Source organism: Suncus etruscus, chromosome 7, assembly GCF_024139225.1.
Source record: "Suncus etruscus isolate mSunEtr1 chromosome 7, mSunEtr1.pri.cur, whole genome shotgun sequence".
NCBI lineage: Eukaryota > Metazoa > Chordata > Mammalia > Eulipotyphla > Soricidae > Suncus > Suncus etruscus.
The window spans coordinates 20,061,684-20,073,248 of NC_064854.1; the positions used below are offsets into that span (position 1 = coordinate 20,061,684).

At 49.3% G+C, this 11,565-nt stretch overlaps 1 protein-coding gene across 1 annotated transcript in view; it reads left to right on the top strand.

Annotated features, from left to right (window-relative positions):
• The window catches only part of DHTKD1 (dehydrogenase E1 and transketolase domain containing 1), a 34,438-nt gene that overhangs the window by 4,761 nt on the left and 18,112 nt on the right, over positions 1–11,565 (top strand). Inside the window, exons 2-6 of the mRNA XM_049777080.1 lie at positions 4,482–4,637; positions 6,518–6,729; positions 7,410–7,604; positions 8,967–9,236; positions 10,854–11,025. Coding sequence (XP_049633037.1) covers positions 4,482–4,637; positions 6,518–6,729; positions 7,410–7,604; positions 8,967–9,236; positions 10,854–11,025 — 1,005 coding nt within the window. The remainder of the gene's footprint in view (positions 1–4,481; positions 4,638–6,517; positions 6,730–7,409; positions 7,605–8,966; positions 9,237–10,853; positions 11,026–11,565) is intronic.

The following is an 11,565-nucleotide window of genomic DNA, read 5'->3' on the forward strand; positions in this document are numbered from 1 at the left end:
CGGTCCATCCTGGGTCAGCCGCATGCAAGGCAAATGCCCTACCGCCAAGCTATTGCTCTAGCTAGCCCCTACCCATTTTTTGAGGGGGGCACACTCGATGACACTCAGGAGCTACTCCTGGTTATGCACTCAGAAATTGCTCCTGGCTTGGGGAACCATATGGGACACCGGGGGATCAAACCTAGGTCAGCCGCATGTAAGCTGCACCACAGCTCTCTGGCCCCTAGTTTCACTTTTCTTTTTTGTTTTTAAGACTTTGATCAAAAAAAAAAAAAAAAAAAGACTTTGACTAAAACTTAAAGGTGGTATAACTTGGGCCCAAAGTCTGTAGACTTGTGACAGTGTTTTCTTTCCATTTTAAAGTTTATCATGTTATTTTGGGTTTTTCTTTTTGGTTTTTGGGTCACACCCAGCAGCGCTCAGGGGCTACTCCTGGCTCTCTGCTCAGAAATCGCCCCTGGCAGGCACGGGGGACCATATGGGATGCCAGGATTCGAACCACTGTCTTTCTGCATGCAAAGCAAACACCTTACCTCCATGCTATCTCTCTGGTCCCTCATGTTATTTTGTAGTGATGATAACTAGCTCTTGCGAGGCTGTGTGAATGTGTGTTTGAGTGAAATGTCACTTTCTTTTTTTTTTTTTTAGTTTTTGGGTCACACCTGGCAGTGCTCAGGGGTTACTCTTGACTGTCTGCTCAGAAATAGCTCCTGGCAGGCAGGGGGGACCATATGGGACACCGGGATTCGAACCAACCACCTTTGGCCCTGGATCGGCTGCTTGCAAGGCAAACACCGCTGTGCTATCTCTCCAGGCCCGAAATGTCACTTTCTATAGCACCCCATGAGTCAGAACTTGACCAGATATTAACCAGAAATTGATATTTATCTATATATACCTTTATATTACCTGCAAGGGAGAGAAAAGTCAGCCTAGTGGTCGTGTATGGGCCGGTGGGAAATTATTCTCAAAGAAAAGAGTAAAATAGATCTTGGAAAATAACCCATTAGTCACCCCACTTTATCCAAGTACCCACTCAACTCTCCCAGGCCTTCCTGGCCAGGCCTGGTGGGCACATCCATCCCCTCCCAGCTCAGCCCCGGCTGACCTCTCTGGATCCTGCACCATCTGGCAGTGGCTCTTCTGGAATCTTATCAACTGTTTCCACCACACCCATAAACATCCCATGAGTGATGAAAGCTCTGGTCTGTGAAAAGAAGGCTGAGAGAAAGTTGTGCATGGAACCAGGGGTCCGGTCTGTTGGGAGGGTCAGAGCTGATGCCCCTTTTGGCTGGGGAGGGAATTTGTGGGCTGGTCTAATTCCACTTAACCCTCTGTCCAGTCCCCAGGCTTTGCATTGTTGGATCTTTCTCCCCTATGTTTGGTGTTTGGTTATTTGGGATATTTTGTTTTGAGGTAATACTCAGTGGTGCTCAGGGGTGCTCCTGGCTCTGGCACAATCTCTGTTGTGGGCATCTCTGTTCTGCACATTGAGGAGTCTTTCTTGGGGTCCATACTAAGTAAATCCAGTCCAGTTGCTTTCGCTAGCCTAAGATGCTGAAATGACTCTGAGTCACTCAGTGTTTCTCCATCTTTGTTCCCTCTGTGACCCCCTTCCTCTGTGACCCCTCTGTGACCTTGTTTCCTTCTCCCCACCCTGTACTATCCATTGGCTTTCTATCTCATATCCCTCTATTACCTGAATTTCACTCTTAGCCCTTTGGAATTTCCAGCGGCCCACCGGGGTCAAATGTTTCTGGTTGGGCCGGAAAGATAGCATGGGAGGTAGGGTGTTTGCTTTGCTTGCTGAAGGATGGTGATTCAAATCCTGGCATCCCATATGATCGCCCGAGCCTGCCAGGAGCGATTTTTGAGCTTAAAGCCAGGAGTAACCCCTGAGCGCTGCTGGGTGTGACCCCCCCAAAAACAAACAAACAAAAAGACAAACAAAAAAAAAAAAACAAAGTGTTTCCAGTTGATTCACGCTGCTGTAGGAAGCTGCAGTTATAGGCTTTTTCTGGCTGGAATTGTAACTTCTTGGGCAGAGTACATTTTTAAATAAAATCCACAAATCTATGATCTTTCTTGGCTCTGTTTGTACCGTGAGCAAGTTGCCCCTGTCAAAGACCTAGTGTTCTTGATTGGTTAGTTTTTGGTTTCTGGGCCACACCCAATAATGCACAGGGCTTCTTTTTGGCTCTGCTCTCAGGGATCACTCTTGGAGGTTCTTGGTGGACCAAATAGGATGCTGTGGATTGAACCTCGGATCTCATGCAAGGCAAGCACCTTCCCTCTCTGCTGTCTAGCTCCAGGATTCCCAGTTTTTTTCCAAAGCTCTTCTCCCTCATTCTCTGTTTCTTCTCCTTTTGTTGACTTTAGCTAGATTTCTAGCCTCTCTGTAATAACCTGCACACACTATCTTCTGGCAGTATAGGCTGGCAAGAAGGGACTTTGTTTAATCCATAGTGGTTAGAGATGTAGGGACCACCTCCTCACTGACATTGGGAGATCTTGCAAATACTTTTCCTAAGATTCTTCTCAGCTCCCAGTTCAAAAGAAATTCATCATTTATTTCTATTAACAAAATCAGACTAGGGACTGGTGGGAAAGGCCATTGTCTGGTATATGGCCGACTCAGGTTTGATCCCCAGCATCCCAAATGGTCCCCCGAGTCTACCAGAAGTAATTTCTGAGTATAGTCAGGAGTAACCCCTGAGCACTGTTTGGTGGGGTCCAAAAAACAAAAAAACAAAAAAAAATCAGACTAGGATTTCAAATATGCAATTTATCACTTCTGTGTCTTCTTATAGGGCTCCAAAGCTTAAAATGCTTCTCTTGCAACTATGAGGCCTTAAGTTTGACACCAAATAAGAACTGCATGTACTTAGCATGCATAAAAGAGTGAGAGAGAGAAAGAGAGAAGGAAGGAGGGAGAGTGAGAGGGAGGGAGAGAGAGATCCTTGTCATCACAGAAGGGCTAATGGAGGAGAAGGGGAAATAGAAAGAGGAGAAGTGAACTCTCCACTGCTGGTAAAGCCTTTCTGAGATTGTCCTGTCCTGTATGAGGGGACATCACAGTTGGTTCTTTCTGGTCTAGTAGGAGGCTGGTGAGGCCCCAGGCATGGTTTAATGGCTTGAAACTATTTTTAGGATTTCACCCAATTGTTCCAGCACTGATCCCTGGTAAGAGGGTAACTGAGTTAGTGTGCAGGTTCCTGTACCTAACTTCCAGGTAGGTGCTAAGCAAACCATAGCAAGCTGAGAAAACATCTTCATGTCACATCTAAGTCGGTGGGTGGAGGACTGGTGACAGGGCCCCTCTGTCCACCCTTTGTCAACCATCTTTCTTTATAGGTTTATCTTGGCATCTTTCCTAGGTCTTCCATTGGGTGGCTTTGGAAAGATTTGAGGCTGCTCCTAGAACCTTCTGGATGGCACTGGTTTCACTTGTTAAACTTTGACCCACGGCAGTGTTCTTGGTCACAGCATGCTACTTTCACCTCTGTAACCTGCCCAGGTTTCCAGGCAGCTTTGACTGTGTCTGGCACCCACTCCAGTTTGACATGAGGGTGTGAAGAGGGTTGACGATTTGTGCCCTTGCGTTTCACAGTGGCACATACAGATTTGAAGATAGGCATTCCAGGATCCAAACCCTGTCATGGCTACTGACCTTGGCACTGAGCTCTAAGGAAGAACCAGAGGTCCTACTGGTTTATTTGAATAATGTATTTGGTATGAGGCATATTCAAATAACAAGATCTTGTATTGCAATTGGTATTATGGAAGGGTTGGAGGGTGTTGGAGCAGGCCAGAGTTATATCAAAGTGGGGAGGGTGTTTGCTTTGCATTTGCTTTGTAGCCAACCTAGGTTTGATCCCCAATATTCCGTATAGTCCCCCAAGCACTCTCAGAAGTAATTTCTGAGTGAAAGGTCAGGAGTAATCCCTGAACATCATCAGATATGATCAAAAAACAAACAAGAACAAAATATTGAAAAGGGCTGGAGGAAATTATTGTTTGTTTGGGGTTTTGTTTGATATTGGGCCACAAAAATCAGCACTCAGAGATCACTAAGAAATTACTCCTGATGGGCTCAGAGAACCAAATGGAGTGTCAAGGATTGAACCCAGGGGGCTGGGCAGTGGCGCTAGAGGTAAGGTGCCTGCCTTGCCTGCACTAGCCTTTGACGGACCACGGTTCGATCCCCCGGTGTCCCATATGGTCCCCCAAGCCAGGAGCAACTTCTGAGCGCATAGCCAGGAGTAACCCCTGAGCGTCAACGGGTGTGGCCCAAAAACCAAAAAAAAAAAAAAAGGATCGAACCCAGGTTGGCCACATCAAGGCAAACACCCTCCCCACTGTGCCATCTCTCTGCCCCAGTTTTCTCTTTTCTTACAACTAAGCAGTGCTGTGCCATGTATGAAGACAAGACTCTTTGCCTACTCCTCTTACACTCTGTTTTTGGCTTTCCCCAAATCCAGTTGACCATGGTCTTGCCAGGTTGGTGACAGTCTATTGTGAACACGGTCACAAAGCAGCCAAAATCAACCCCCTCTTCGCTGGCCAAGCCGTGCAGGAGCTGGTGCCTGAGATACACAGCCTGGTGCAAACACTGCAGGGGCCCTTCCACACTGCAGGTAAGGCCATGAACTGTGGGGTGTGTATGTCTCAGCTCTGGGTAAGGTCCATTAACCATAGGGTATTCTTCCACATATCAGGTAAGGCCCTGGAACCATGGAGCAGAGGGTGTCTCAGCTCTGGGAAAGGCCCTGTGACCTTGGGGGTCTTAGCTCTGGGTAAGGCCCACTGACTGTGAGGAAGTCTCATTCTGCTCTGAAGCACACTCAAAGGCCCAGGAGCAACAATCTTGAGCTTCTAGAATGATCTTCTGTTTGGGCCTATTTCTTCCAACTCTCAATTGGCCGCAGATCAACCATCCTCGAGTGCCAATGAAAACTAGAACCAGGGGGCCGGGCGGTGGCGCTAAAGGTAAGGTGCCTGCCTTACCTGCGCTAGCCTAGGACGGACCGCGGTTCGATCCCCCGGCATCCCATATGGTCCCCCAAGCCAGGAGCGACTTCTGAGCGCATAGCCAGGAGTAACCCCTGAGCGTCACCGGGTGTGGCCCAAAAACCAAAAAAAAAAAAAAAAAAAGAAAACTAGAACCACTAAAACAGCGAGTGTTTTCCCTAGAGAAAAATGATCCCATGAGCTGATAGAATGCCTATTAACGCTGTGGGGTGGGGGTTCCTGTAATAAGTCAGACAGAAATCCCAGGGCCTAGGTGATGATATAGATGGAGTTAGCACATGTTGGCCTGCACAAAGCTCTAAGTTCAATCCCGCAGTGCAGTTGTCTCCCCAGCACTACTGCGCATAAACTTTGGGTCTGGCCTATGGTCCCCAACATTTTGCTTCACTGGGCCTATACAGTGGCCCCTGGGCTCTTGAGCATTGTCCTGTTGTTATCAGTATGAAGTCACACTAAGAGCAGCTTTTCAATCCCAGAATCTGGGTATTAATAAGGCTGGCTCATTTTAGTAGGTTAGTATCTCATATACAGGGAGGACATGTAACTCTAGGCTACAGACAAGTCACAGGCTGGAGGTTTGAATTTAAAATTATGACAGAATCCAAATTTGGCATAAAGCTGTGTATTCTACCCTTGGAAAGAAAGTTTTTTTTTTTTTATTTGCCTTATCCCGTCCCCACCAAGAAAGATTTTTTTGTATGTGTGGGTCATACCCAGTAATGCTCAGAGGTTAATCCTTATTCAGGGACCTCTCCTGGCAGTGCTTGGGAGAACCCTATGGGATTCTGAGGATTTTTTTTTTTTTTTTTGGTTTTTGGGCCAAAAACCCAGCGGTACTCAGGGGTTACTCCTGGCTGTCTGCTCAGAAATAAATCCTGGCAGGCAGGGGGGACCATATGGGACACCGGGATTTGAACCAACCACCTTAGGTCCTGGATCGGCTGCTTGCAAGGCAAACACCGCTGTGCTATCTCTCCGGGTCCTGGGATTCTGAAGATTTAAGCTGGCTCTGCCACATGCAAGGAAGGCAAGAGCTTTACCTGCTGTACTGTCTCTCCAGGCCTGAAAGTTTTGGAGGGTTTATTTGTCTACCCTTCTCCTGGTTTTATTGTTTCAAGGCCTTTAGTTCTATTTTCAGTTTTCCCTTTAGAGAAATTTAGATAAGTACTGATAAGGACCCATTTGTTTGCTCTTCAGCAGAGAACAGCTCTGAATTGAAAGCACTCGGGGCCGGAGAGATAGTACAGTGGTAGGGTGTTTGCCTTGCATGCAGATGATCCAGGACAGATGGTAGTTTGAATCCCGGTATCCCATATGTTCCCCTGAGCCTGCCAGAAGCAATTCCTGAGCGCAGAGCCAGGAGTAACACCTGAGAACCACCAGGTGTGACTCAAAAACCAAAAAGAAAAAAAGAAAGGAAGCACTTTTTGGGAAGTTACAGGAACCTAGATGTCTATAAACCAATTCCCTGGACTTCCTTCCCCAGGATTATTAAATATGGGAAAGGATGAGGCCTCGCTGGAGGACGTTTTGGCCTACCTCGACCAGGTCTACTGTGGGCACATTTCCATCGAGACAGCCCAGCTCCAGAGCCAGGAGGAGAAAGACTGGTTTGCCAAGCGCTTCGAGGATCTGAAGAAGGAGACCTTCACCACAGAAGAACGCAAACTTCTGTCCAGACTGATGCTGGAATCTCAGGTGAGAGGGCGGTGGAGCCCAGCTCAACTTTGGGAGAGACGTTGGCTCTGAGGAGGGGATTAGGGCAGTGAGACTCACCACCCCCACCACCATTTCTCACCACACCACCCCTTTATAGTCAGGAGGAAAGAGTCAACCACAAGCAGCGGTGCCTTTGGCTTCTCTGAGTCCCACTGCTTTATCTGTATTTGTCTCTTCACTCTAGAAAAGTGGGTAGAACCCTTCCGATCTTGCTCCCGATGTGAAGGGGTAGAAGAAGAGATGGGCCTGGAAGAGATTGTGGCCATAAATGAACGGAATTGAATAAAGGGGGGACTGGGGACTATGAAGATGGAAACAGTAGTCCTAATCTTAGTCATGGGTGTGTGTGTGTGACGGGCTGGCTTGTTCTGGGGCCCAGATGAAGTGGCCAAGTAGAGCCCCCCTAGAAGTCCCATCCTGAGAGACGATGAGCCCCTCAGGCTGGATCCCACTATAGAAAATCATGTTCTCAGGGAGTTTTCCTGGCCTGACTTATTTCGCCCCCTGGTTGTTTCCTCTGCACTCTGGGACCCCAGGCCAGCTTGCCTGCTGTACCCCACACCTGTGGTGTCAATGAGGGGATGCTGTTGTCTCTGGCAAGGGTCACGGCGGATGTCCTGTCTTTCCCTGTGCCTCAGTCTCGGGCTTCTGTCCCCTAGGAGTTCGACCACTTCCTGGCCACTAAGTTCGCCACAGTGAAGCGCTACGGTGGTGAGGGAGCTGAGAGCATGGTGGGCTTTGTCCACGAGGTGCTGCGCATGGCAGCCTACAGCGGCATCACTGACGTGGTCATCGGGATGCCCCACCGAGGGCGCCTCAACTTGCTCGCTGGCCTGCTGCAGTGCCCACCCGAGGTGAGGCTTGTCCGCCCAGGAGGGACTGGGGTCAGATATCAGGGAAATCATGAGGTCTGTGAGAGGCCCGCCAAGGATGGGGCTGAGCTCACCGAGGGACCCTCATGTGGACCCTTTCTTTCTCTCTCTCTCCCTCTCTCTCCTTTCTTTCTCTCTTTCCTTCTTTTTTCTTTCCTTTTTTCTTTCTCTCATTTTTTCCTTCTTCCTTTCTTCTTTCCTTCTTCCTTTCTTTCTTTCTCTCGTTTTCCTTCCTTCCTTCTTCCCTCTCTCCCTTCCTTCCTTCCTTCTTCCCTCTCTTCCTTCCTTCCTTCCTTCCTTCCTTCCTTCCTTCCTTCCTTCCTTCCTTCCTTCCTTCCTTCCTTCCTTCCTTCCTTCCTTCCTTCCTTCCTTCCTTCCTTCCTTCCTTCCTTCCTTCCTTCCTTCCTTCCTTCCTTCCTTCTTCCCTCTCTCCTTTTCTTCTTTCCTTCCTTCTTTTCTTGGTTTGGCTCATACCCAGCGATGCTCAGAGATTACTCCTGGCTCTGCACTCAGGAAACACTCCTGGTGGGTTCAGGGACCATATGGGATGCCAGAAATTAAACCAAGGTTCGTGTGTGCAAGGCAAGTGCCCTCCCCACTGTGCTATTGTTTCAGTCCCTTTTTTTTTTTTTTGGGAGGGGCCACACCCAGCTATGCTCAGGGGTTACCCCTGGCTATCTGCTCAGAAATAGCTCCTGGCAGGCACGGGGGACCATATGGGACACCGGGATTCGAACCAACCACCTTAGGTCCTGGATCGGCTGCTTGCAAGGCAAACGCTGCTGTGCTATCTCTCCGGGCCCTCTAGTCCCTTTTAAAAAATTTTTTTTGGGGTGGTTCATTTGCTCCATAGCCTTACGTGGTTCTTTTTCCTCTCAAAGAGGTGGAAAATTGCTTTGCTTTCTCAAGGCTGATGAAAATAGTTTTGTTTTGTTTTGGGTTATACCTGGCTGTACACAGGGGTAACTCCTGAATTTACACTTTTTTTTTTGTTTTTGTTTTTTTGGGCCACACCCGGCGGTGCTCAGGGGTTACTCCTGGCTGTCTGCTCAGAAATAGCTCCTGGCAGGCACGGGGGACCATATGGGACACCGGGATTCGAACCAACCACCTTTGGTCCTGGATCAGCTGCTTGCAAGGCAAACACCGCTGTGCTATCTCTCCGGGCCCCTGAATTTACACTTAAGGCTCACTCCTGGTGATCTCTGGAGATCATACGGGATGCATGTGCACATGCATGTATGCATGCATGATGTGTGTGCCCTTTGATCTGACTCCTCTACCTGGGCTCTCCCCGTGAAAAGGCCATGTGGATGAAAACACTCTTACTTCTGCTTACAACAGTTGATGTTCCGCAAAATGCGAGGCCTGAGTGAGTTTCCAGAAAGCATTTCAGCCATGGGCGACGTGCTGTCCCACCTGACCTCCTCGGTGGACCTGGACTTCGGGGCGCACCACCCACTGCACGTGACCATGCTGCCCAACCCATCCCACCTGGAGGCCGTGAACCCCGTGGCTGTGGGGAAGACCCGTGGGAGGCAGCAGTCCCGCAGGGATGGGGATTATTCTCCTGATGCCACTGCACAGCCTGGGGACAAGGTCATTTGCTTGCAGGTAAAGCAGCTCTCAGAATTGAGAGTGAGTGGGTGAGGGGTTGGAGAGCTTGTCAGGTTGGCTGGTTGGAAAGGTTGAACTTTGAGCAAAATGATGATTCTGGTTGATTCAAAACTGGGCAGCAAGGGCCAGAGTGGGCACTAACACAGAATGGACCACATTTTGATCCCCTGGTGTCCCACATGGTCCCCCAAGCCAGGAGTGATTTTTGAGTGAAGAGCCAGGAGTAACCCCTGAGTGTCACTGGGTGGTCCCTTGGGCCTACCAGGAGCAATTTCTGAGCATAGAGTCAGGAGTGATTGCCCCTGAGTGTTGCTGGGTGTGGTCCCAAAACAAAAAACCAGATAAACAAAGAATACATCAATAAACCTAGACAGCAGGTTAAGAGGTTACTTACATGTAAAGGGAACCAAGTTGGGAAGTGTTTTTCATTGTATTTTCTCTCAAATTAGTGACAGACATAGCTGCTGCTTTTGCGAGGACAGACAGTGTCACCCACCAAGCCAAGGACAGGAGGGGACCCACGGGGGTCTGAGCCCCTCGCTATGGACAGCTTTTGTCTCCTGGAGCTTGTTATTATTTTTTTGTTTGTTTTTTGGGCCACACCCATTTGATGCTTAGGGGTTACTCCTGGCTAAGTGCTCAGAAATTGCCCCTGGCTTGGGGGGACCATATGGGACACCGGAGGATCGAACCTCGGACTTTCCTTGGCTAGCGCTTGCAGGGCCTTACCTCTAGTGCTACCTCAACGACCCAAGGGGCTTGTTATTTATTTATTTATTTATTTTGGTTTTTGGGCCACACCAGGTGATGCTCAGGGGTTACTCCTGGCTATGCACTCAGAAATCGCTCCTGGCTTGGGGGGACCATATAGGACGCCAGGGGATCGAACCACGGTCTGTCCTACGCCAGCGCTTGCAAGGCAGACACCTTATCTCTAGTGCCACCTTCCCGGCCCTAGCTTGTTATTTTTTTTTTTTTTTTGGTTTTTGGGCCACACCCTGTGACGCTCAGGGGTTACTCCTGGCTATGCGCTCAGAAGTTGCTCCTGGCTTCTTGGGGGACCATATGGGGCGCCGGGGGATCGAACCGCAGTCCGTCCTAGGCTAGCGCAGGCAAGGCAGGCACCTTACCTCCAGCGCCACCGCCCGGCCCCTAGCTTGTTATTTTTTAAAGGTGCTCAGGGTCTTTTTTTTTTTTTTTTTTTTGGTTTTTGGGTCACACCTGGCAGTGCTCAGGGGTTATTCCTGGCTCCAGGCTCAGAAATTGCTCCTGGCAGGCACAGGGGACCATATGGGGCGCCGGGATTCGAACCGATGACCTCCTGCATGAAAGGCAAACGCCTTACCTTCATGCTATCTCTCCGGCCCCCGGTGCTCAGGGTCTTAATTTAACACTCCCTTTTGTTCATTTTTTCTTTTTTTTTTTCTTTTTTTCTTTTGGTTTTTGGGTCACACCTGGCAGTGCTGAGGGGTTACTCCTGGCAGACTCGGGGGACCATATGGGATACCTGGGTTTGAACCACTGACCTTCTGCATGCAAGGCAAAAGCCTTACCTCCATGCTATCTCTCTGGCCCTCCTTCTTTTCTCTTTGTTCTTTTCTCCTCATCATTTAGGTCCACGGTGACGCATCCTTCTGTGGCCAGGGCATCGTGCCCGAGACCTTCACACTCTCCAATCTCCCCCACTTCAGAATTGGGGGCAGCGTCCATCTGATTGTCAATAACCAGCTGGGCTACACTACCCCGGCAGAGAGGGGTCGCTCTTCCCTGTACTGCAGTGATATTGGTAAGTGCTGTGGGGACTCCGCCCTGCTGGATGGACCAGCCTGGGAGACCCAAGAGAAACATGTTGTTCGCTCGGCACCATGGGCCTCACTGGGTATCTCAGTTTAATTTCAGATTGTAGGTACGATTACTAACAATATTCCTTGTAAGACCCTGGTACAGGGCTGGAGCCAAAAGTACAGCATGTGAGGTTCTTGCCTTGCTCACAGCAGACCCAGCTTTGATCCATGGCATCCGATATAGTCCCCTGAGCTTGCCAGGCAGGAGTGATCCCTGAGTGCAGAGTTAGGAGTAACCCCTAAGTACCGCTGGGTGTAGCTCCAATTCTCCAAAATAAATAAAGTCCTGGTATAAGGGCTTGGGAGGGACTCCAAAGCCTGGAGCTCATGCATTGCTTATTGGAGTCAGGTTTAATTACTGGTATCACATGATCTCCTGAGCACTGAGCAGGGAGTAGCCTCCAGCACCACCAGATATGAAAAACACTACCCAGGGCTGGAGGATAACGCAGCAGTAGGGTGTTTGCCTTGCACACAGCTGA